This window comes from Aotus nancymaae, unplaced genomic scaffold (assembly GCF_030222135.1).
Source record: "Aotus nancymaae isolate 86718 unplaced genomic scaffold, 86718_ANA_hifiasm-v0.15.2.pri h1tg000011l, whole genome shotgun sequence".
NCBI lineage: Eukaryota > Metazoa > Chordata > Mammalia > Primates > Aotidae > Aotus > Aotus nancymaae.
The window spans coordinates 77,403,581-77,430,490 of NW_026988422.1; the positions used below are offsets into that span (position 1 = coordinate 77,403,581).

General features: G+C 41.8%; 1 protein-coding gene across 1 annotated transcript; it reads right to left on the reverse strand.

Moving 5' to 3' along the window:
- Positions 1-875: 875 nt before the first annotated feature.
- DDX24 (DEAD-box helicase 24) lies at positions 876-25,259 on the reverse strand. The gene is made up of 9 exons (XM_012458267.2): positions 25,181-25,259; positions 23,142-23,861; positions 11,685-12,206; positions 10,510-10,663; positions 9,694-10,209; positions 7,432-7,507; positions 4,615-4,803; positions 2,923-3,052; positions 876-1,424 (listed from the first exon to the last, which is right to left on the reverse strand). The coding sequence occupies exons 2-9, from the start codon at positions 23,854-23,856 to the stop codon at positions 1,153-1,155; spliced, it is 2,574 nt and encodes an 857-aa protein (XP_012313690.2). The 5' UTR covers positions 23,857-23,861; positions 25,181-25,259; the 3' UTR covers positions 876-1,152.
- Between the last annotated feature and the right edge of the window lie 1,651 nt (positions 25,260-26,910).

The following is a 26,910-nucleotide window of genomic DNA, read 5'->3' on the forward strand; positions in this document are numbered from 1 at the left end:
CTAAACAGCTGTACTGTATTGTGCCCCAGTGAATACCTGTTTGGAAGGCAGACAGCTGTGCAGAAATCTGTGCTGCTCCCATGGTTGTGGGAGTTGTGGATACTCACCTACAGTGATCCAGAGAAAGCTGGGGTAGCACCAGGAGGTCCTTAGTTCCCTCAATGCACATTTACACCAGGCTGACCCAAGCCTTGAGGTCCTCTTCTCCTAAGGAGCTCAGCTAAGGGAACGTAGCATGGCAAATGCTATGAAGAGGGTAAGCACAGGACACTAAGGGAGCCCCAGGAGAAGCACTGCTAACCCTTAGAGGCTCAGGACTAGAAGATCCATAGGACGGAGAAGGCCAAAAGGCAATGCAGACTGAGGGAAAAGCCTATTTTGTACCAAGGCTCAGGACAAGAGAAGGGAAGCACAGATCCGTGGGCAGGAGACTGCTCTGTCACAGAGGAGGGGAGTGGAGACAAGGCTGGGGCTAGATCCACATGCCAGAACCAGTGACTATTACTGTTGGCTCTATGATGTGAGGGAAGCCCGAAGACAGCAACCTCATTCCTGCCCACCTCCCAGGGAGGCTCAGATAATAGCCAGGACAGAGTGGGAAAAAGCTAAGGAGCCATTAGGGTGTTGCTCTGGGTAAAGCAGGAACATGCACCAAGGACCTGGCAGGATGTACTACAGAGGCCTCAACTCCAGCCTCTTGCTCCATTCACACTGTCCAACCTTGGCCTTCAGCCAGAGACCTGACACTATTCCTGTCTTTTCAAGGGCTTAGCACTGTGCTGGCCCAGGAGAATCACTAAGTTAATAATGAAACAAACTATACCACCACCCCCATCTTCTAGCTAAAAAAAAAAAAATTAGGATGACACACTGGCTCTGACCATTGTTTTTAATTTAAGAAATCAAGTTGAACACACAAGAAGCCTATAAACACGACACTACAGAAAAGTTAAGCTGCTGCATAGAATTCTTACTCCAAAACAATGCAAATCTGCATGAGGTCCCTCCCGCTATGGGTGTGAGTGGAAGAGAGGGAGACTTTTTTACCTGGGGTTGATGATGGAGTGAAACACAAGAGTAGGAGAGGTTTTGCAAATAGCCAGAGAACAGAGACCAATGTGCAGTCACCGACACATTAGGTGACCAGGACAATTAATTTGCACTTGTACTTGGTTGTGGCTGTTCCGGCTGCGGCTCCTTTGGCTTCTTTGTCTTCTTCTGCTGCTGCTTGGAGAGGCAGCTCAAAGCAGACTCGCTATTCCTTGGGGCAGACACAAGCAGGGGCGGCTTGCCAGACTGAGTGGGATACTTGGTTTTCTGGCTCTCTGTAAACAGCGGCTGTGAGAGCAGGTGGCGCAGCTCCTTCTTCAGAACCTTCATCTGCTTTTGTCTCCGACGCTCTTCTTGCTCGTCAGCTTTTCCTCCTTGAAACACAATACAAAAAAGATCCTATTTACTATGGTTTGTAGAAACATTTTGTTTCCCTTGATGGATAACACAATAAAAAATGTTTTAGAACTACTTTAGGGAGGCGGAGTTCAAAAGTTCTCCAAAGAAGTCAGTGGTGGTTTGGCAGGGGCTGTAAATGGGTAACATCTAACCATTTGCGGGGGATACGCAGGATCGTTCTGTACTTTTCTCCTTTGTAAAAACACCCAAAGACTGGAATTATCTTTACAGATGAAGCAAATTGGCTTAGAGAAGTCACCTGGCTTACATCTCAGAGCCAGCCATCGGACAGAGCCCAGAACCCAAGTCTCCTGACAGAAGATCACTTTTCTTCCTATGACCCACCCACTTACTGCCCACCTGGGGTTTGGAGACTTCACAACTACAACCCCCTTAGGAGACAATGAATGCTTCTTTGTAGCCCAGCTCTCCTGTACCTTGCCACCAGTGCTGTGACTGCACATGCAGAGGGGGGCAGAGCCAAAGGGTTCCATCTCAGCCTGTCCTCAGGAAGGGAAGCCAGGGCCTCCACATCTTCAGCCCAAGCCCCAACCCTGAGCTACCAGGACTAGCTCACTGTCTATAGGCCCACTGGTTTGGCTCCTGGCTTCCATGCTAAGCAGACAGCAGTAAGTTTGGCTCTGAATCTGCTGACTTGAGCATTGAGGTGTCAATGTCTCAGCTGAGCTGTACATTTGGTGGTATGGAAGAAGCATAGAATTCTAGATCTGGTTCTACAACTTCTTAGACTCAGGAGCTTTCTCAAGGTGGGACTAAGCAGATTCATCCCTGAAGCCTCATCCTCTGGCCACATGTAGAGTAGCAGCTCAGGAAATGCCTGGTGACAGAGCTGTTTCCCTGCACAAATTGCCTCTGCTGTGAGTATCTAGTTCCCATATGTAAAATAATAGTACTTCCTGGTATGTTCATGTCATGAAAGTGGAGAGGATCAAATGAGATAATGGCATGAAAGTGCTTTGTCAGCTTGGAAGGCAGGTGTAGTAGGAACCATAGTCACAAATAGCTTAAAATGTATCAAAATACTTTCTATTTGCCGGGCAATGCTGCAAACACTTAACATTTTTTAACTCAATCTTCACAACAATCCCATGAAGTAGATGGCTGATTGCTTCCATTTTATCGAAAAAAGAAAGCTGAGACACAACAGAGGTTAAATAACTTGACTCAGTAACACAGTAAAAGGAATGAGCAGGCATTCTAACACAGGCAGCCTAGCCAGAGAGCCTGCTCCCTTCCTCACTGTATCCACTGCCTGTCCACGTAAGAGGCGGCAGCTGAGGATGCAAGACAGAGACAGAGGAAGCCCATCTGGGACTAGGGCCTGTTAGCAAAGAAGGGGAAGGACGTCTTGCTGATTTTGACAAGACCTACAGTAGTAGCGAAGGTTCCAACGAAGCAAAAGTTAAAGGGAAATTTCACCTTCCTCAATTCCCATCCGGCTGAAGGGCTTACCCTTATACATGTCTTCTTCCAGCTCAATCTCGAGGGCAGCCGCTGCCTGCTCAATCCAAGAATTGTGCAGGCAAGCCTGGAAGTTCCGATACTCAGATTTCTCAATCAGTCGAGCTAAACGGATTCGCTCCTGGGTTAAAGTAACAGAAAATACTCATCTGAAAGAGAGTTCAGGCCTCTGGGAAGCAAAGTCCTACCTGAGTTGAGTTGTGTGTCTTTGTTTGCTTGAGGCAGGATCTCACTTTGCTGCCTAGGCTGGAGAGCAGTGGCATGGATCATGGCTTAATGTAGCCTCAACCTCCTGACTCATATGATCCTCCCACCTCAGCCTCCCAAGCAGCTGGGACCACAGGTAAGCACCACCATGCCCAGCTAATTTGTTTTTTTTTTTTTTTTTTCTGTAAAGACAGGGTCTCACTGTGTTGCCTAGGCTGGTCTTGAACTCCTGGGCTCAAGTGCTTTTTCTCCCTCAGCCTCCCAAAGTGCTAGGATTATAGGCATGAGCCACCACGCCCAGCAAGAAGTGTTTTTAAAAAGCTCTTGAGATCAGTGATCAGTGAGAAGCAGTTCAGTTCCTGTTGAACTTCATTTGCTTTGTTTCCTGATAAAAGCCCAGTGGGCAACCATTACCCTGCGTACATCTGTGTGTACACATGTAAACACAACCGCCAACATTCCCAACAATCAATCTAACAGCCAGATCCTTTGAAAACCCTTACTGGTTTGAGTGCCAGCCTATAGGTAACCAAAGTGAACTCTTAAAACAGCTGGTTTCTATAGCCAAGCTAAGAAAAAAAACATTTCAATTCTCCCTCGAGGGGGTTTTGGGGCTACAATGTGGTGGCAAGATGTCCTGAGAAAATGAGAAAGATCTTGTGATGTGGGGAAAGGAACCATGGGAAGTCTGGGTAGCTCCTAACCCTCCTTACTAATGGGAATTCTCTTATGATTTCCACCTTTCCATCCTTACCTCCATCCTATTTCCCCACACAGCTAATATTTCTTTCGAGTGAGAGAAGCCAACAGTCCTTGAATTGTTCCATGCTTTTGCTCCCTCAATTCCTGGTATTCCATCTCCTCTGTACCCTTCCACATATTTGCCTGCAGGAAGCTTGGATAGAACATCTTCTCCTCCCAATATAAGCATATGCCCAGTAATTCCACATGGCTCCATTGTACCTGAACTTAATATTCACAGCTGGCAAACCTCTGGGAAGGAGAACCTACCCCACTTTGGTCCCTAACACAGTGTCCCTCAATAAGCAGCACTCACCTGGTGAATACCTGAGTTAAAATAAAACCCCAAAGACGGAATTTACTGGTACCTGCTTCAGGGATGTGCCAAACCTGCAGCATCCGCCTCAGCGAAAAAACTAACCACACTGTCTAAAACCCTCTGAGAGAATGTCCAGGCAGCCAACCACTGCACTGTCCAGTAAGGAGGGGGAACTTCATGGCCAGACAAGGAAGAAATGGTTCAGGGAGAAAATGCCTCACACCTTCAGTCACTCCCCTTTTCTCCCTTTTCCCAGGCATGCTGCTCTCAATCCCTTCTACAAGTCTTGTTCAGCTGTTGGCAGAACCATTCCTTAGTTTTCAAGGGTTATGCTGCCAGAGTGCCACAGCAAGGTGCTCTGTGAGGGAGCAGCACAATCCCTTCATTAGCACTGGGGTTTTAACTTTGCTTTCTACCTTGACCACGTCCATGTATTTTGACTGCACAGGGAATAGTGGGATGTCTTCATCTTTCTTGAGGGTTTTGTAAATCTTCTTAAAGTTGATCACATCCTCAGGCCCAATCAACATCAGGCTGAGGCCTTCATTGGTAGCTCGAGCAGTTCGACCACTTCGGTGGACATAAATCTCTGAGGTACGTGGGACCTGCCACAGGAAGAACTGGGAGATCAATACATGGCCACTGCCAAACACTGGTCCTCTCCTCAGGGCCACATCCCCAAGCCGGACCCTCCCCACTCCCAGCCAGGCAGGTAGAAACCTCTGCAGCATTGTAGAGCAATCTAACCCTCCTCTCTTAATCCCACATTCAAAATATTCCCAGGTTTAGCCCATTCACTGTGCAGGCTCTCCTCTCCATGCTCCTGCTGATTCAGGTCCTCAGGACCATGCAGCCAGACCACAGCAGTCACTTATTATCCAGGATTTAAAGTGAAGCAGCCCAGCTCCACAGACCATGTTAATCCCTGGGTTATACTAATCCAATATATATATTGGCCATAGATAATGTGGCATGGTTACTGACATTCACCGAGCCTCTGGCACACAGCATTAATCAAACACAAGTCTTCTCCACTAGACCCAGATAACATCTAGGTATCCTTTCCGATGTAGTACTTTAAGCAGACACTATGAAGTGTTTGTAAGAGTTCTAGAAATGAGATTTATTTGCCATTCTTTATTTAGAAGATAAAAACCCAACTCTTCAACCTGACACTCAGGGCCTTCAGCAACTTGCCCCCAAATTACCCCTCCAGCCTCAGCAACTACTCCTTTCCCAACAAATCCCCTCTTCTCACTCTAAGCCAAGTGCCCTTGAACACTGCCCATTTCTTTGCTCCTTCTTTTTCTGCTTCTACATGCCCAAAACCTCTCCACCTTAAATGCCAGGCATCTTTTTAGAAAGTACTTTCCAGACTCCCAAACTAGAAGTTACCTCTTTCTTCCATTGTATTTTGTAATTTTCTAATAACTTCTACCTTAAATTATGGCTGTGGTCATCTCACCTCCTCTGCTGGATCCAATACTTCTTAGGGGCTGGGTCTGCATTTGATTCATCTTGACTCCACAAAGGTTGACCCTGCTACTTCCCCCAAAAAGGGCAGAGTATATAGAGATTTGCTAAACCAAAATTAGCACCTGTGATACCATGGAATATATATTTGCTCTTCATCCCTGTTTCCTGGCAAAGGAATCTCCAAAGTAATGTCTTTTTGTATGCTAATGACAAACTACTGATGGCTGATAGCCCCCTAGGTAGCTTCAGGATGGGGGCTGGTCACCAGAAAGGCCAAGGCAGGATTAGAAGGCTGGGACTTTCAGCCGTACTTCCCAAAGGCCAATGGTTTAATTTATCATCTTAATGAAGTCTCCATAAACAGCCCCAAAGGACAGGGTTTGGAGAACTTTTGAATAAGCTGAGTATATGGAGGTTCTTGGAGGGTGGTGTACTCAAGAAGGGCATGGCAACTCCATGTTCCTTCCCCTGTACCCTCAGCCTATACAACTCCCCATCTATATTCTTTGTAATATCCTCTATAATAAACTGTAAATGTGTTTATTTTGGTCCTGAGAGCTGCCATAGCAAATTAATTGAACCCAAAGAGAGGGGTCATGGGAACCCCAACTTGAAGCTGGTTGGTCAGAAGTTCTAGAGGTCCCGACTTACTGACTGGTCGTGAGAAGGAGGGACATCTTGTGGGATCTGAGACTATCTCCAGGAAGACAGCATCAGAAAATGAAACTGAATTAGAGGACACCCAGCTGGTGTCTACTGCTTGATATGTGCTGAAAACACCCACACATTTGGTTACAGAAGTCTTCTGTGTTGATTGTTGTTATGAAAGAATGGGAAAAATCACTTTGAGTTTGTTTTTTCACTGAAAGAGCAGCCTAAAAGATTTTTAAAAGCACAAAGAGGAATTAAAGAGGAAAAATAATAATGCCATAATAGCTACCATTTATTGAGTGTTTACACTGTGCTACCGGCTTCACCAGCATCAGCTCAATTTAATTCTGAGGATAACCCTATGGGGTAGCTAGCATTGTTACTTCCAGTTTACAAACAATGACATGGAAACCAGAGGTGCTAAATAACTTGCCTAAAGCTAACCAACTATGAAGCAGCAGACTGGGGATTAGAACCCTGGCAGTCTGGTTCAGGTGCCCATACTCCTAACCACAACTCTATGCTGATATTCACTAGATGCACACACTGATATTATTGCTACTATCAATGGCAGTTAACATGAGTAAGTGCTTACAATGTGCCAGGTTGCTTCTTAAGCTCTTTATATCTAGTAACTTATCTTAATAAGAACCCTAAGTAGGTACTCACTGCTTTTTAAAACACGAGAAATATTAAGTATTTTATAAATTTAATTATATGACCTGTTCAAGGTTACACAGCTAGGATTTGAGCCTGGAGAGATCTAAACTACCACACTCTTCTATTAATACTTCTCTACATCAGGGTAACCACTTCACATGCTTAACTTATTATGGCCATTTCACAGAAAAACATAAGACACTAACCTGACAATATCAAGTAGCTTGGAGAGAAGGGCTACCTGACATCAGACAAAGCAAGGTTTTCTGGAGACCAAATCTTAGCAGAGTTCCAAAAGTGGGAGCAGTGGGCACTTGACACCATTGGTATGTATTCTCTGATGCAAGAGTCCTGGAACCAACAATTCCTCTTCCCTCCCCCAACCTTACCTTAAAAATTCCCTATTCAATGCAGGAAGATGCCTATAAATTCTCAGATACCCCTACCTGGTAATGGATGACATGCTGGACTTTAGGAATATCCAGACCCCGAGCTGCCACATCTGTTGCCAGGAGAACACAGCTGTAGTAGAGAGAGAAAGCTCATTAATAATAACAGCTATCTTTAATCAAATTCTTACCAACTGCTGAGCATCTAAAACATTACAGTCCTTACCAATAACTACAAGATAGCACTGTTATCTCCCTCTTACAGATAAACTGATTAACTTCCCAAGGTACGTATATGGCTATTCAGTTGTGGAGTCTGGATCCAAACTTGGGACTCACTGACCCCAACCAACATGCCATACTCCGCAATGATAAAGACTCCCTCCAGTGAGTTAAATAAGGCCATATATATTCTGGGTCAGTGACCTCCTCTCCTACCAACCTCTCATTTCCTCCCAGTGGCACTGACTTCCTTGATATTCCCCAAACAAACCAAGCATGTTCTCACCTCTAAGCCTTTGCACTTGCTACTCCTTAGGCCTTCAAGGGTCTTGTCTCAGATATACACATGACTCACTTCATTGCTTTCTTCAGTTCTCTGCTCAATTCTCGCCTCATCAGAGAAGTCTCCCTGACCACACATACCCAATCTCTTTTCTCCAACCCCTGCTCGTCTTAATTCTTAGGATCACTTGTATACTATGGGCTTACTTTGCGATTTACTATCTCCCGTAAGCTCCATGAAAGCATGGACTTTGCATTACTCATTGCTGTATTACCACCACACAGAACAATGTCTGGTTCATGGTAAGCATTTGATAAATGTGTTGGATGATGTTTCTCAATGTGTGGTTCAAGGAAAGTCAGAAGTACTTCAGGTGCTTCAAAATGTAAGATTCTGACCCTTCAGGGTCCTCACTCCCTGAATTTCTGAGCTAAAGCTGGGAAATGCAATGAAAATCCTAGTTTGTAAAACATTAAACTACTGCTGTAAGTCAGGGTCAGCAATCCTTTTCTACAAAGAGCCAGATAGCATTTCTAGCTTTGTGAACAACATAGTGTCTATAGTGACTATTCAACTCTGCCATTTCAGTGCAAAAACAGATATAGGCAATACATAAATGGGTCTTGCTGTGTTCCAGTAAAACTTCTACTATAAAAACAGGCAGCAGCCAGGTGAGATGGCGTGCGTCAGTAGTCCTAGCACTTAGGAGGCTAAGGTGGGATTGCTTAAGTCCATGAGTTCGAGTCTAACCTGGGCAACATAGCAAGACCCCATCTCAAAAAAGAAAACAGAAAGAGCAGCAAGCAAAATTTGGCACAAGGGCTATAGTTTGCCAAGACTTGCGCTAAGCTAATCCCAGTAAACCACCGATACCACTTACCAATTTTCAAAAACGAGTAAATCAAACACTTGTTCTAGAAACTAATTACCCCATGACCTGACAAAACACTGGCAAAAGACACTTTATAGTCTGCCTCAACTTCTCAGGCCCTCATCTTGACAATCTGCACCCTGTTCCCTAAGCATCAATCTGGTCCAAAGGTAGATGGACAAAGACAGCAGGATGAGAAACAGCATGGGCTCTGAGGTCCAACAGACTTGTCTTGAGGCCCACCTCCACCACTTCCAGGCAGAGAAACCTTGGGCAAACTAATCAGCTTCTCTAGACCTGATTTTTTCATCTATAAATGAGAACAGTGATAATGGTAACATGTAATAGTAGGACTAGAAATTATTCAAGCTAACATTTAGCAATACACACATACTATGTGCTAGAGACTGTTCTAAACACTTTACACGCATGAATTCACAATCACTTAATCCTCACAACAACTCTATAATGGGTTCTATTATTATTCTCATTATCCCAATAATGAGAAAATTAAAGTACAGAGAAGTTAAATAACTTGACCACCTAAGGAGTGACAGAGCTGCGATTTGATTTCAGGCATTCTGGTTCCAGGTTCTGTGCTCTTACCATGAATCTATTCTGCTTCCTCTTAAGGATATTAGGAGAGTAACTGAATGTGATAATGTATCTAAAGTGTCAGCATAGAACCTATTGTCTAAATATTCAATATTATGTATTTTCACCCATATTCATTAGTACTGAAGTTTCTGTAAGGTATTTAACAGCCACCAAATCCACTAAAGAGAGTAACCTTGCCAAATGCTGTGCAAACAAAAGGCTACCTTCTACTGAGATAAGGCCCCTATGATAGAAGGTAGCTTTTTCACCATTTCCCCACCCTCCCGACCACTTTTACCCCAGTAACTAACTAGAGGCTATGCCTCTGGGGACAGTCCTAACTTACTCTTCCAGACAGGCAAACTGCTCCAGGTTTCTCAGCCTCTGCTTCTGGTGCATACAGGCATGCAGGGTCAAGGGCATGATATCAAGGACTTTGAGAAGCCCAGAGAGGCGTTTGATGCAGGAGATGCTGTTGGCAAACACTAAGCTGCGGCCTGGATACTGCATCAGGAAGTAGTACAAGTAGAGGTCTTTCTCATCAGTCTCACAATGGATCTTGGTCTCTGTTAGTGTCTCTACCGTGGCTTCATTCCTTGTAAGGTCAATGACCTTGGGCTTGCCCCTTATGCCAATTTTTTGCATAAGGAGATCAAGTTTGGCTGTTTTGTCCATTTTCTTGGTATGCTTCTTATGAAGGATTCGAGCAGGAGCCTGATGCACTAAGGTGAGTGTGGCAGAAAAAACAAGCGTTTGTCTCTTTGGGTTGTATTGGGAGTCATTGAGCATCTCTAGCAGCTGTGAGAGCTCAGCAAAATGGCCTTTCTCAACCATCCGGTCAGCCTCATCCACTACCAGGCACCTGCAGATCCAAACAGACCCGTATCACTGGTCAGCAGCAGGTCAAGAGGAATCATCTATAGCACACCCTACTCTCATCCTAAAAACATACACACACACACACCCCCTTCACTACCACCACCACCACCATCAGTGCCTCAACTAATCTCCCTCATGCACACTTGGCTTTCTAAAGGCCAGGGTCTGGATGATACCACACCATGACATTTTGCAATGGGAAGAAGGCACTGCCCACACCATGTCACCTGAGGTTTGTTTCAGAAAAGGCAGTAAAGGGGAAAGAAGAGGTACCATTTATTACCTGAGCTGCCGAAGGTTCCTCAAATGATAATGCTTTTCTTTAATTAGCTCCCACAGCCGTCCTGGAGTGGCAATCACAATCTCAGGATAACGATTCAGCATCCTCTGCTGTTTCTGCGTGGACATTCCACCAACCAAAATAGCAGTTTTAATTCCTATGGGACAGAAAACATAAGGGACACTTATTGAACCTGGGTGCTCATTTTCTTACATGGCTGACAAAGGCACCCCAGATTAGCTGAGATAGTCACCAGCACAGCATAATGCTCTAGAGCACTGACAAAAGAGCAGGCCTGGCCAGACTGCTGGTGCCACTCCTAGAAGGCTTACCAAGTCTTCTATGAACTGGGCCCTACTTCTTTGAACTCATTTCTTTTCTACTCCCTCCCCTCCAACCGCATCAAAGGGCTGAATTTGAACCCATGTATGCTTACTTCCAAAGCTTTGGGAAAACTGAACACTGGTGTACCACAATGCTATGGGGAATATTACCTTCAGCTGTGCTACACCTCTCCTAGGAAGCCTTTCCCATTCCCTCAATTAGAATTATTCTGAAAGGCCATTATTCTAATTGCCTGTTCTATTTTCTTCTCCAGTGGAAAACTTCTTAGTATCATGCAGGTGAATGGCTTAGTGCTTTGCACATATTAACAACTTGGTAATTAACTGCTGCTTTTATTATAAAATTAAAATACACAGAGTGAAGCCCTTCCCAGAATGAATTCCCTGAGAGAATTAAATCCTAATTGGTGAGAGCAGGGATCAGCAAACTTTTTTCTTAAAAGGTCACTAGTAAACATTACTGGTCTCTGTCACAACTATTAATTCTACTCAACTTCGCCTTTATAGTACAAAACCAGCCATAGACAATATAAAACCAAATGGGTGTGGGTGTGTTCCAGTACAACTTTATTTACAAAACCAGGCAGTTTGCTAATCCCTGCCCTGAGCATCTAGTGTAGCCAATAAATTTCCCAAGCATCTACAATGGCACCAACTATGTATTATCATTGAGGTAACTGAGAAAACGTCACTCAATTTTTGTAGGGCTTAATTCTCTGGCTCATAGGTAACAATGGCTTACCCTAGAGGGCAGGAGTCATAGCTCATTCATCTTTACCACCCAGCATTTGGGATTTGCTTAGAAAATATTTATTAAATGTAACTAAACCTCACCTGTAAACCGGGCCACAGCATCAATGTGCTGTTTGACCTGGAGAGCCAGCTCTCGAGTGGGTGTCAGAACCAGTCCAAGCAGAGGACGCTTTGGATATGCCCTATAGCTGGCGCTTTTGTCATCCAACTCCTGTTTTAGATTTCCAGCCTGCTCTTCATCAAGCTTTTCCTCCTCATTCTCATTCTGTTTGAGAACAGGCTTCTCCCTGATCAGGGAAGACGGCCCTTCACCAGCATCATCATCACCAAAGAGCAACACCTGGTCTGAGACAGTGCCTCCAGTCTTGGCTCTGGCCTCAGCTGCAGTATCACTGGGCAGTGCTTCACTCTCAGTTACAGTATCAGGCAACACTCCAGACTCAGTTTCAGCCTTGCCTGGTGATCTGGTCTCAGCTTCAGCCTCAGGTCTGGTCTCTCCAGGTGGTGCTTCAGTGTTTCTTGGAGCAGGGGCAGCCTTCCTCTTATGCCACTGCAAAACTGCATGAATCATTGGGATGGCAAAGGCAAGAGTTTTCCCACTTCCTTAAAAGTAAAAAACAAAATAAACACGGTATGAATCAACAGACGAACATACTTTAGTCTGAAATTCATTCTTTTGCACAGAATAAGGTAGCCAAGTGCCACCCTGACCAACCCAAAGCTCCTTCACTCTACACAGATTTTACCAGAAGGAACCAGAAGGCACAAGTAAATTAGAACCCAAGGAAAAGTATGGCAGACTAGCTCTGAGGTCTTAGATCACCAGTAATGAATTACAAATATCCAAGAAATTAAACAATGAAGAGATAAAGGGCAAGTTTTGGGTCTATGTGCTGTTGTGGGGGGTGAAAATTGGTAATCTATACAATACTTTCCTAAGACCTTTCTTTGGTGAGAAAGGACTAAAAGAAAATTTTCTTAGTTTTCAGAAAATTTAAATATAAAACTTGTGTCTATGCCTGAACATTTTCAAACTTGCCTTTGAATGTACACAGAGCCCAAATCATCTGGGTGGACAAAACAAAACACCTCAGGCAGAGAATTTAAAGAAGTTCCAAAGAGATAATGCTCTGGGCAGAAGCCAATAAATGCTTCCTCTGGGGAGAAACCCTTATCGTAGATCCCCAAAAATTTTCACAATTTTCAAAGAAAATAAGCAGCTCTCAGTAAAAAATAACCACACAAAAATAAGATACTATAAGGAAGAGAGCAAAAACAGACACATCAACTTTTTGATAAGAAAAACAACAGACTTTTTACCAGAAACAATGAAACGCCAGAAGACAGTGTAGCAGTATTTTTTATTTGAATGCCTAAACAAAACAAAACAAAACAAAACAAAACAAAACACAAAACCCTGATGCTTTGGGAAGCTGAGGTAGGTGGATCATGAGGTCACGAGATCAAGACCATCCTGGCCAAGATGGTGAAACTCCATCTCCACCAGAACAGGCGCTGGTATCCATAGCTGAGAGACCGTAGATGGTTCACATCACAGGACTCTGTGCAGACAACCCCTAGTACTAGCCTGGAGGTGTCTAGACCCAGAAGAGAAGTAATAATCACTGCAGTTTGATGCCGCTCCCGGAATCAATAGGATCCATTCACATCCACAGGCATCAATCACATCTATAGGAAAAGGGGGAGAGTACTACATCAAGGGAACACCCCATGGGACAAAAGAATCTGAACAACAGCCTTCAGCTCTAGACCCTCCCTCTGAAAGAGCCTACCCAAATGAAAAGGAACCAGAAAACCAACCCTGGTAATACGACAAAACAAGACTCTTCAACACCCCTGAAAAATCACACTAGTTCACCAGTAATGGATCCAAACCAAGAAGAAATCCCTGATTTACCTGAAAAAGAATTCAGGAGATTAGTTATTAAGCTAATCAGAGAGGGGCCAGAGAAAGGCAAAGCCCTAATGCAAGGAAATCCAAAAAATGATACAAGAAGTGACGGGAGAAACAATCAAGGAAATACACAGCTTAAAGAGAAAACAATAAAAAAATTCAAGAAACTCTGGGCACATTTTTAGAAATGTGAAATGCTGTGGAAAGTCTCAGCAATAGAACTGAACAAGCAGAAGAAAGAGGTTCAGAGCTCAAAGACAAGGTCTTCAAATTAACCCAATCCAACAAAAACGAAGAAAAAAATAAGAATAAATGAATAAAGCCTGTAAGAAGTCTGGGATTATGTTAAATGACTAAACCTAAGAATAATCGCTGTTCCTGAGGAAGAAGAGAATTCTAAAAGCTTGGAAAACAAATTTGGGGGAGTAATAGAGGAAAACTTTCCCAGCCTTGCTAGAGACCTAGATATTCAAATACAAGAAGCACAAAGAACACCTGGGAAATCCACCGCAAAAATATCTTCATGCACTGTTATTGGGTTATCCAAAGTTAAGAATTTTAAGAGCTGTGACACAGAAGCACCAGGTAACCTATAAAGGAAAACCTATCAGATTAACAGCAGACTTCTCAGCAGAAACCCTACAAGCTAGAAGGGACTGGGGCCCTATCTTTAACATCCTCAAACAAAACAATCATCAGCCAAGAATTTCGTATCCAGCAGAACTAAGTATCATATATGAAGGAAAAATACAGTTGTTTTCAGATAAACAAATGCTGAAAGAGTTTGCCATTACCAAGATACCACTACAAGAACTGCTAAAAGGAGATCTAAATATTGAAACAAATCCTGGAAATATATCAAAACAGAACAACCTCTTGAAAGCCTAACTCACACAGGACCTATAAAAAAGAAATACAAGTTAAAAAGCAAAAACAAAAAACAAAACTAACGTACACAGGCAACAAAGAGCATGATGAATGCAAAGATAACTCACATTTCAAAACTAACATTGAATGTAAATGGCCTAAATACTCCACTTAAAAGATACAGAACTGCAGAATGGATAAGAACTCACCAACCATCTGCTGCCTTCAGGAGACTCATCTAAAGGATTCACATAAACTTAAAGGGGTGGAAAAAGGCAATTCATGCAAATGGAGACCAAAAGCAAGCAGGGGTAGCTATTCTTATATCAGACAAAACAAGCTTTAACAGTGGTTAAAACAGACAAAGAAGGACATTGTATAATGGTAAAAGGCCTTGTCCAACAGGAAAATACCACAATCCTAAACGTATATGCATCTAATACTGGAGCTCACAAATTTATAAAACAATAACTAACAGACCCAACAAATGAGATAGACAGCAACACAATAATTGTGGGGGACTTCACTACTCCACTGACAGCACTAGACATGTCATCAAGACAGAAAGTCAACAAAGAAACAATGGATTTAAACTATACCCTGGAACAAATGGACTTAACAGATATACACTGAACATTTCATTCAACAACCACAGAATACACTTCTATTCAACAGCACATGGAACTTTCTCCAAGATGGATCATATGATAGGCCATAAAACAAGCTTCAATAAATTTAAGAAAGTTGAAATTATATCTATCAACCACTCTCTCAGACCACAGTGGAATAAAACTGGAAATCAACTCCAAAAGCAACCTTCAAAACTATGCAAATATACAGAAATTAAACAGCGTGCTCCTGAATGAGCATTGGGTCAAAAACGAAATCAAGATGGAAATTTAAAAATTCTTCAAACTGAATGAAAACAATGACACAACCTATCAAAACCTCTGGGATACAGCAAAGGCAGTGCTAACAGGAATGTTCACAGCCTGAAACAGCTACATCAGAAAGTCTGAAAAAGCACAAACAGATAATCTAAGGTCACACCTTAAGGAACTAGAGAAACAAGAACAAACCAAACCCAAACCCAGCAGAAGAAAGCAAACTACCAAGATCAGAGCAGAACTAAATGAAATTGAAACAACAACAAGAACAACAAAAGATAAATGAAACAAAAAGCTGGCTGTTTGAAAAGATAAATATAACTGATATTTATTATATCATTAATATTATGACCATTAACAACGTTAACCAAGAAAAGAAGAGAAAATCCAAATAACCTCACTAAAAAACTAACCAGGAGATATTACAACTGACACCAATGAAACACAAAAGATCATTCAAGGCTACTATGAACACCTTTACACACATCAACTAGAAAACTTAGAAGAGATGGATAAATTCCTGGAAAAATACAACTCTCCTTGCTTAAGTCAGGAAGAATTAGATACCTTGTACAGACCAGTAACAAGCAGCAAAAATGAAATGGTAATTAAAAAATTACCCACAAAAACGGTCCAGGACCAGACGGATTCACAGCAGAATTCTACCAGACATTCAAAGAATGGTACCAATCCTTTTGACACTATTCTATGAGACAGAGAAAGAAGAAACCCTCCCTAATTCATTCTATGAAGCCAGCATCACCCTAATACTAAAACCAGGAAAGAACACAACCAAAAAAGAAAACTACAGACCGATATCCCTGATGAACATCGATGGTAAAATCCTTAACAAAATACTAGCTAACCAAATCTAAAAATATAGCAAAAAGATAATCCACCATGATCAAATGGGTTTCATGCCAGGGATGCAGGGATGGTTCAACATATGCAAGTCAATAAATGTGATATACCACATAAGCAGAGTTAAAAACCAAAATGACATGATCATCTCAATAGATGCAGAAAAAAACATTAGACAAAATACAGTATCCCTTTACAATTAAAACTCTCAGCAAAATTGGCATACAAGGGACACACTTTAATGTAATAAAAGCCTTCTATGACAAACCCACAGCCAACATAATACTGAATGGGGAAAAGTTTAAAGCATTCCCTCTGAGAAATGGAACAACACAAGGATGCCCACTCTCACCATTCCTCTTCAACATTGTCCCGGAAGTCCTAGCCAGAACAATCAGACAAGAGAACAAAAATAAAGGGCATCCAAATTGGTAAAGAGGATGACAAACTGTCACTGTTTGCTGACGATATGATCATTTACCTTGAAAATCCTAGAGAATCCTCCAGAAAGCTCCTAGAACTGATAAAAGAATTCAGCAAAGTTTCCAGATACAAGATTAATGTATACAAATTAGTAGCTCTTCTATATAGCAACAGCAACCAAGTAGGGAATCAAATCAAGAACTCAACCCCTTTTACAATAGTTGCAAAAAAAAAAATACTTAGGAATATACCTAACAAAGGAGTCAAAAGACCTCCACAACAAAAACTACAAAACACTGCTGAAAGAAATCACAGATGACACAAACAAATGGAAACACATCCCATGCTCAGGGATGGGTAGAATCAATATTGTGAAAATAACTATACTGCCTAAACCAATCTACAAATTCAATATAATCTCATCACAATACCATCATCATTCTTCACAGAATTAGAAAAAAAAATTCTAAAATTCATATGAAACCCAAAAAGAGCCTGCATAGTCAAAACAAGACTAAGCAAAAAGAAACTGGAGACTACTACTCTAAGTGAGGTAACTCAGGAATGGAAAACCAAACATTGCATGTTCTCACTGATACGTGGGAGCTAAGTTATGAGGATACAAAGGCCTAAGAATGATACAATGGACTCTGAGGACTTGGGGGAAAGAATGAAAGGGGGCTTGGGATGAAAGACCACAAATATGGTGCAGGGTATATTGCTTGGGTGGCAGGTGCACCAAAATCTCACAAATCACAGCTAAACCGGACACAGCTCATGCCTGTAATTCCAGCACTTTGGTAGGCTGAGGTGGGCAGATCACTTGAATTCAGGAGTTTGAGACCAGCCTGGCCAACATGGTGAAACCCTGTCTCTACTAAAAATACAAAAATTATCTGGGCGTGGTAGCACATGCCTGTAGCCCCAGCTACATGGGAGGCTGAGGCTGGAGAATGGCTTGATGCTAGAAGCCAAAGGTTGCAGTGAGTTGAGATCGTGCCACTGCACTCCAGCCTGGGCGACAAAGCAAGACTCTGTCTCAAAGAACAAAAAACAAAAAAAACTTATGTAACCAAATACCACCTTAACTCCAATAACTTATGGAAAAATAAAAAAAAAAAATTTTAAATAAACATCTAAACATAGGAAAAAATAGAAAATAGAAATATGAAAAAAATAAATCAGGTATGCCAGCAGTAAAAAAATAAACCCAACATTATCAATAATCATTAATCGTAAATAAACTCAACAATTTTTTTTTTTTGAGATAAGTCTTACTCTGTCACCCAGGATGGAGTGCAGTGGTACGATCTCAGCTTACTACAACCTCTGCACCCTGGGTTCAAGCAATTCCTGTGGCTCAGCCTCCTGAGCAGCTGGGACTACAGGCACATGCCACCACGCCTGGCTATTTTTTTGTATTTTTAGTAGAGACCGAGTTTCATCATGTTGGCCAGGTTGGTCTCGAATTCCTGGCCTCAAGTGATCCACCTGCCTCAGCCTCCCAAAGTGCTGAGATTACAGATGTGAGACACTGTGCCTGGCTTCAATAATTAAAAGACAGAAACTGTCAGATTAAACAGCAAGACTCATTTATATACTGCCTGTAAGAAATCCACATTAAATATAAAGATATGAATAAGGAAAAGTAATAGTATGGAAAAACACACACCATACTAACATTAATCAATAAAGCTAGATTGGCTGTATTAATACCAAAGTGCATTTTAGAACAAAGAATATAACCAGGGATAAAGAGGGCCATTTCATAATGATAAGAAGCCAATTCATTTACAGGATATAACAATAATCTAATGTTTTAATCCATAAAACATTTATGCACATAACTGATTGTCAGAATACATGAAACAAAAACTAATACAACTGCAAGTAGAAAATTGTCACTCAAGAAGAAAATAAGTAACACAAATATCTCTGATCTATTAAAGTAAATTTGTAGTTAAAAACCTTCCTACAAAGAAAAGTGCAGGCTCAGATGAATTCTACCAAACATTTAAGTTGGGGGGAAAATGCCAATCCTATGCAAATTCTTTCAGAAAACTGAACAGAATACTTCAGAAGTCATTCTGAAGCTGTATTACTGATTTCAACACCAAAAACATTACAAGAATACTGCAGACAAATATCCCATGAACATAAATTCAAAAATTCTCAACAAAATTTTAGCAAATCAAATCCAACAATACATAAATAGAACAGTATATTGTGACCAAGTTCAGTTTATCCCTGGAATATAAGTCTAATTTCATAATTGAAAATGTCATTCACCCTATCGACAGACTAAAAATGAAAAACCACATTTCATTACATGCAGTAAAAAACATTTGAAAAATATCAAACATCCATTCCTGATAAAACCTCTCGGCAAATGAGAAGTCAAAGAGAACTTCCTCAAACTGATAAAAAGCATCTACAAAAAACCTACAGCTAAGATCAGACTTAATGGTGAAAGACTAAATGTTTTCCCTGAAAGAACAAAAACAAAGCAGTAATGCCCAGTCTACTACTTCAATTCAAAATTCTGCTAAAAGTGTTAGCTGGTGCAATACAAGAAGAAAAATAAAAGGCATCCAAGACTGGATAATGATCATCTTTGTAAAAAATTCCATGGAATCCTCAGAAAACTACTTGGTGGTACTAAGTTGCAGGATACAAGATCGATATAAAAAAATCCATCATATTTCTTAGTTAACGATTGGAAATAAAAAATTTTAAATTACAACTTACAATAGAATCAAAAATATAAAATGCTTAAGGATAAATCTAACATAGATGTGAAAAATCTATATACTGAAAATTATAAAACATTGCTGAGTTAAAGACCTAAAGAAACAGAGAGATATACCATATTCATAGACTCAATATTGTTAAGATGTTATCTATCCTCAATTTGTTCTGTAATCAACAGAATCCCAATCCAAGTATCAGCTTGCTTTTTTTGTAGAAACTGTAAAACAGATTCTAAAATCCATATGGGAGGGCGAATGCCTATAACAGTCAAAATAACTTTTAAAAAGAACAAAGTTAGAGGACTTATACTACCTGATTTTAAGACTTATTATAAAGCTACTATAACCAAGAGAGTAAGAAAATGACATAAAGACTCACAAATAGATCAATGGAAAAAGAAAAGACTCCAGAGGAAGACCCAGACCCATGTTCATAGATTTTCAAAAAGATAGAAAGGCAACTCCGTGGAGAAAGAATAGTTTTTCAATAAATGGTGCTAAAATAAGTCAACTTGATAGAGAAAGAATAGTTTTTCAACAAATGGTGCTGAAATAAGTAGACAGCCATATGCGGAAAAACCCACAAACTTTGATCCATACTTCTCACCATAAATAAAAGTTAACTCAATAAGGATCAGAGACCAAAACATAAAACCTAAGGCTATTAACACTTCTAGAACAAAACAGGAGAAATCTTTGTGATTTTGGGTCAGGCAAAGGTTCTCAGATAAAGCACCAAAGGTGCCAAAAGCATAAATTCATAAAAGACAAAGCTGATAATCTGGATTTCACCAAAAGAAAGACATTCTGCTCTTTGAAAAACACTGTTAATGAAAAGGTAAGCCACAAACTGGGAGAAAAATTTGCAACTCTCACATCTGATAAAGCACATGTACCCAGAATACACAATAAACTCCCAAAACTCTACAATAGAACATCCCAATTTTTAAATGGGCAAAATAATTGAACACAAAAATAAGCATACGCCAAAATTCTCAACATCGCTAGTCATTAAGGAAATGCAAATTCAAACGATAAGGAAATAATACTAAAAATTTAAAAGTCTAAAATAAAGTTAAAGACTGAGCATACCTAGTTATTGACAAGAATATGGACCAACCTGAACTTACACCACCCAGTGGCAATGTAAAATGGTATAATCACTTTGGAAAACTCTTTAAAAGTTACATTTACCACAAGACCTAGCCATTCCACACCTAGGTATTTATCCAATAGAAAGGAAAGCATATATCCATACAAAGACTGGTACAACAGTATTTATAATAACTAAATTTGTAATAGCCAAAAACAAGAAAAAGCAAAAATGTCCATCAATAGATGATGAACAAACTGCTCTATCCACATACTGGAATACTATTCCTCACTAAAAAGGAATTAACTATTAGTAATTGTAATAACATGGCATAATCTCAAATTATGCTAAGTCAAAGACCCAGATACCTCCCCGCAAAGTACATATTGTATGACTTCATTATGTAAAATTCTGGAAAATGCAAATTAATCTATAGTGATAGAAAGCCTATCAGTGGTTGCCCGGGGAGGAAGAAGAATAGAGGAAGGGAGGGAGGGATTACAAAAAAACCTGGGGCATCTTTTTGAGGGTAATAGATATACAGTTGACCCTTGAACACTAATTTGAATGTGAGGGTCCACTTACACACAGAATTTCTTACACCTCAGCCACCCCTGAGACAGCAAGACCAAGCCCTCCTCTTTCTACTCAGCCTAATCAAAGTGAAGATGCGGATGAACACCTTTATGATGATCCACTTCCATTTAATGAACAGTAAATACATTTTCTGTTCCTTACAATTTTCTTAACAACTTTTTTTTTCTCTAGTTTATGTTACTGTAAGAATAAAGTATATAATACAAAATATGTGCTAAATATGCTGCTTATGTTACCTGTAAGGTATCCAGTCAATAACAGGCTATTAGTATTTAAGTTTTGGGGGGTGTTCAAAATTATACACGGATTTTCGACTGCATGGGGGACTGGTGTCCCTAGTGCCCACATTGTTTAAGGGTCTATTCATTACTGCATGGGCAGTGGTCTGTTTACGGACCCAAATGCATGGCTCATTCAAGTCGTTTCAAATTCCAGACTTGTAGATTCACAGTATCTCAAGGGGAAAGCCTGACAGGAGCTGTGGTATAAATCCAAATGTCAATCTCTGGCCACATGGCTCATATAAAACTTGTTTTTGCCTACCAGGGACCTACTTCAAGGACTCTGCACACAACAAAGCAGTGTAGCAGAATGCTTAACAATACAGAACTAGCCTAGAATACAGACACTACCATTTTCAGCTGTGTAATTTTAGGGAAGCTGTCTATGCTATATGAGGTTGAGTTTTCTCATCTGTAAAATGGGAATAATGGTACTTACCTGAGGGTGGTTGTGAGAACTGATTTCATCAACATAAAGCACTTAACACAGTACATGACACATTTTAAATGCTCAGTAAATGGTCTAAGTCATTATCTCCATTCCCCTTTCCTGTAGTTTCCTCACTCTTCCATCTATATGACTGTCACAGAACCTCATCCTGAGTTTCCTGACCACTGTTCCAGACACCCAAAGCACGTGTCTACTCAACACTTAAAATGTAGTCACTTGAAACCCACATGTGCTGCAAACTTAAAACATACCAGATTTTGAAAATTTAGGAAAAAAGTAAAATATTTCACGAATTTTTTTTAACTTTAAAAAAATGTGGCTCTTAGTAAATTTTAAATTACATATGTATTTCACCTTATACAGTCACCCTTCTGTAACTGTGGATTCTGCATCTGTGGATTCAACCAACTGTGGATAGACAATATTCAGGGAAAAAAAACTGCATCTGTACTAAATACTGTAAAGACTTTTCTTGTCATTATTCCCCAAACAATACAGTATAACAATTTACATAAGATTTACACTGTATGAGCTATTATAAGTAGAGATGATTTAAAATACATAGGAGGATGTGCATAGCTCATATAGAAGCACTATACCATTTTATATCAGAGACTTGAGCATCCCTGTATTTTGATATCCAAGGGAGGTCCTGGAACCAATCCTCTATGGGTATCAAGAGATGACTATATGTATTTCTAATTGACACTGCTGGTCTAAACAGACTAATAGTTCCAGGCAGTACTAGTTCCTCCCCCAAGTCAGTAGTCTAGTCTATCCAGCAAAGTCAACCTGTCAATACTTCCAAAAGTCTTGCAGGAACCTCAAACACAGCCTAGTCCTAACAGTCACTTCACAGCTGAATCTATTTACAAAATCTACCCAATGACTATCCACCACACTCAAATCCTTCCATTGACAAGAAACTAACCAACGCCCAAAGCAGCAACCCTTTTTACCTTTGGACGACTCCTGAGATTTAGACAGTTCTTCCTTATACTCATGAAGATCTACCTCTCCAGAGGGCTGATGTTAGCCCTTTACCCTTTTGAGCCATTTAGAAAAGGCTCAAGAACAGGAAAAACTACCACTTGCAGACCACTTAAAATGTACTGTGTAAGCTTTAGTTTACTGTAGCATTTAACCCTCACAGCAATGCAAGAGGTAGGTACTGTTATCTCCATTTGGTTGACAATGGGGTCTACAGGGTCAAAAAGATAAAAGTGATCTAGCTTGGGTACCATTCAGGAAAAGCATATTTCAAACCAGAGGTGGCTGACTTCTAAACAGCTTCATTCAGCATTGCTTTTGTGGCTATGTTCTCAACATTCTTCTCTCCCCCAGTTATCCAGCCTATTAGCAGCTATGGGCTCAATGCAGAAGCAATCCTGCCCTGGCCAAAGTTGCCATTACCTGTCTCAGCAGCTCCAAGGATGTCCAGTTTGTCACGGATGGCAGGTGCCAAGGTCAGGGCTTGGATTGGTGTGGGAGCAGAGAAGCCTAGAAAGCTGAGTGCTCGGAGAACTGGCCTGGGGACAAACAGGTCCTTCCAAGCTGACACATCTGCCTTCTGATCATGAACTTCGGGAATCCATGTCTTTGCTTTTCTGGGCACCTTAGCAGCAATGCTCTGAAAAGGCTCCATCCCTTTTCTCCCTTTCTTTTTCTTCTTTTTTGGAGCAGTTTGAACCAGGTTTCCTGATGTCATCTCTCCAACCTCTGGATCATGACAAACCATGCCCTCTTCTTCCTGGGTCTCCGGCTCAGAATCTTTCACTTCAAATTCTTTCTGGGTACTGGTTCCTTCAGTTGCTACATTTTTACTTTTCTTCAACTTCATCTTTTTCTTTGGTGAGCTAGACTCTCCCTCCTCCTCTTCTTCTGAAACAGCTTGTGCCTTTCTCTTGGGTGCCTCCTTTAAGAAGAGACTGGAGGGATTCTTGGCAGGGGAGACCAACTGGTAATCTGTCAATTCCTCAAAGCACACTAAATCATCCATCTGTCCATCTGCGAACATATTTGGGTCAATCTTCACTTCCTTCCATTTTCCCACAACTTTGATTCCCTTTGTCTGAAACTTGCCATAACTTGATAGCTTTGGCCTTGATTTTGTGTCTTTCAACTTCATGGTTGCTGAAAAGGAGATAAATGTTCCATTAGGTTGGTCTCTGAGAAGCAGAAAGTTCTGATGCAACAAATATTTTTTAAGCAACTACGCCCCACAAAGAACTGAGGATACAAAGATGCTCCCACCTAGAGAAGAACAAAGAAGGAAATACCACAGTACAGGCAGCTTTGCCTGGAACACAGGGTACACAGGTGATGGAACAAAGACAGATAAGCTAGACCTGGTTTGAATTCCAAATCCAACACTTGCTGTGTGCGATCTTGGATAATGCCACCCACTCTTCTCTGAACTTCAGTGCTCCCATCTATAAAAAGGAGGGAGGGAACCTAACAATATCTAAGTTGTATATTTTATGTAAATAAAGGAAATTATGTACAGCACGGAGGATGAAGCCTGCCACACATAAGTCATTCTGAAGGCAGAGTAAGAATCCGAGGAGATTTTATTGTAGGGGCAGGAGAGGTGGGCTTTATTAAAAGCATTCTGCGCTTGCTTCCTTCCCAAGCCTTGCCTGAGAGAGTAAATGCCTGCTCCACCATCCTGGCCTTTGCCAAGCGTTTTAAAACCCACCCAGCGTTTTCATCACATTTTACGTGGCTTAATGGCCATTTGGACCCAACTTGTTTGGTTGGAACTTGATCTAGGTTTTCCCTTTTCAGAAAGGCCAAGAAAGACAACAGATTCCGTGAAAAAGACCAAGGCAAACCTTGGTTCAAATCCGGATCCACCTCGTCAGCTGTGGGTGTGCGGCGGACGTATTAATCTCTGAGTCTCTATTTCCTCGTCTGCACAATGGGGATAACGAGGACATCTGTCCCACAGGATCGTTATACACCACTACGAAAAAGTGACGCACGTCAAAAACCGCTAAGCATGGCGCCCGGCGAGGAGAACACGTTCGCTCACAGCGCCCGCCGGACCCGCTGCGCCACGGCAAAAAACACGCGGGGTTCAACGAGGAGAGGGCGGGTGGGGGGCGGCACGCGAACCAGGAGAGGACACGGGGAGCGCCAGGCAGAGCAGAGGGGCCTCTCTCTCCTAGTGACGCTGGTCCTGCGCGGCGCTCTCGCTTTGTCTCAGGCACGAACGGAGGCACGAAACCGGGGAACCGAGAAACAGAGGCCGTTAGGCCCCGACGCCCGGACAAGGAGCCCAAGGCGAGGGGGCCGTCGCACGCAGCTCGGTCGGACGGCTTGGGCCGGCGGCCGCCGTCTCTGAACCCGGGGAACCCAACGGCCCAGAGACACCCGCGATTAGGAACCCGGGTTCCTGGCCTCAGCCCCTCTCCGGAGTCGGCTCCAGCCCTGCTCGTTTTGGTACTCACTCCGTGGAGACGCCACTGTAGCTCCTTGCTGGCTGGTCAAGCGCCTCAGAAACGACCGCCGTACCTCAGCTGCAGCAGAGACCGCAGTTCCGGGGCGGGACCTCCATGCACGTACTCGTGCGTGCTGCGGAGGAAGTCCCGCCCCTAAGGCAAATGCAGCTACCTGATTGGCTGCCTTGCGGAACGCTGCCTGGCCGGTGGGAGAGCTGAGTCCGGCCGCGGGCCTCTCCTCTTCCAGCTTTTCTCCTCCCAGCTTAGGAAAAGGCGGAGCAGGTGAAATTCGGTGTTGAAAGACTAGAGACTTTGCCGGCTCCCGCTCAGTAGCGTAAGTTTTCTTGTATTCTTGGTGTAGTTTTGTTACTGGAAAGGGGTCCCGATCCAGACCCCAAGAGAGGGTTCTTGGATCTTGCGCAAGAAAGAATTCAGGACAAGTCCGCATAGCAAAGCAAAAGCAAGGTTACTAAGTAAATTGGTGGAAGTACAGCTACCCCATTGACAAGAATAGGGCATTCCCGAAAGTAAGGGGAGGAACGCGTCCATCCTAGGTACAATGCTCTTAAATATATAGGATAAAAAAAGATCACAGGGAGATGTGCTCAGCTACAAGGGTGACCTGTGATGAGTGTTCTTTGTATTGTAATTGTTTTGGGGCGCCATGAACTGTGCCCCTATAAGATGACAAACTTAATTGATAAATGTTGTGTGTGTTCTAATTCACTGACAGGCCGTTCCCGCTTCTTTCTCCCTTTCTTTGGGCCTCTCTATTCCCTGAGACACAACAGTACTGAAATTAGGTCAATTAATAACCCTACAATGGGCCTCTAAGTGTTCAAGTGAAAGAAAGAGTTGCGCGTCTCTCACTTTAACTCAAAAACTAGAAATGGTTAAGCTTAGTGAGGAAGACATGTCAGAAGGCAAGATAGGCTGAAAGCTAAACTGAAAGTTTGTACCAAAAAGCCAGTTTGTGAATGCAAAGGAAAAGTTCTTGAAGGAAATTAAACATTTTACTCTAGTGAACACATAAATAATAAGAAAGTGAAACAGTTTATTGCCTATTTGGAGAATATTTTAGTGGTTTGGATAGAAAATAAAACCAGCTACAACAACCCCTAAAACCAAAACTGAATCCAGAGCAGAGCCCTGATTCTATTCTATTCTGTGATGGCTGAGAGAGGCAAGGAAGCTATAGAAGTTTGAAGCTAGAAGAGATTATTTCATGAGGTTTAAGGAAAAAAGCCATCTCCAGAGCATAAAAGGGTAAGATGAGGCAGCAAGTGCTGATGGAGAAGCTGCAGCAAGTTATCCGGAAAATCTAGCTAAGATCACTGATGAAGGTGGCCACTGAACAACAGATATTCAATGTAGACAAAACAGCCTTCTATTGGAAGAAGATGCAATCAAGGACTTTCATAGCTAGAGAGGTCAATGTCTGGCTTCAAAGGCCAGGCTCACTCTTTTGTTAGATGATAATGCAGATAGTGACTTTAAATTGAAGACAGTGCTTGTTTACCATTCTATTATAAAAATCTTAGGTCTCTTAAGAGTTACCCTAAATATAATCTGCCGGTGCTCTGTGAGTGGAATTACAAAGCCTGGATAACAGCACATCTGTTCACAGCATGGTTTACCGAATATTTTAAGCCCACTGTTGAGGGCTACTGCTCAGAAAAAAGATCTCTCTCAGAGTATTATTGCTGATTGAAAAAGTGCCTAGTCACTCAAGAGCTCTA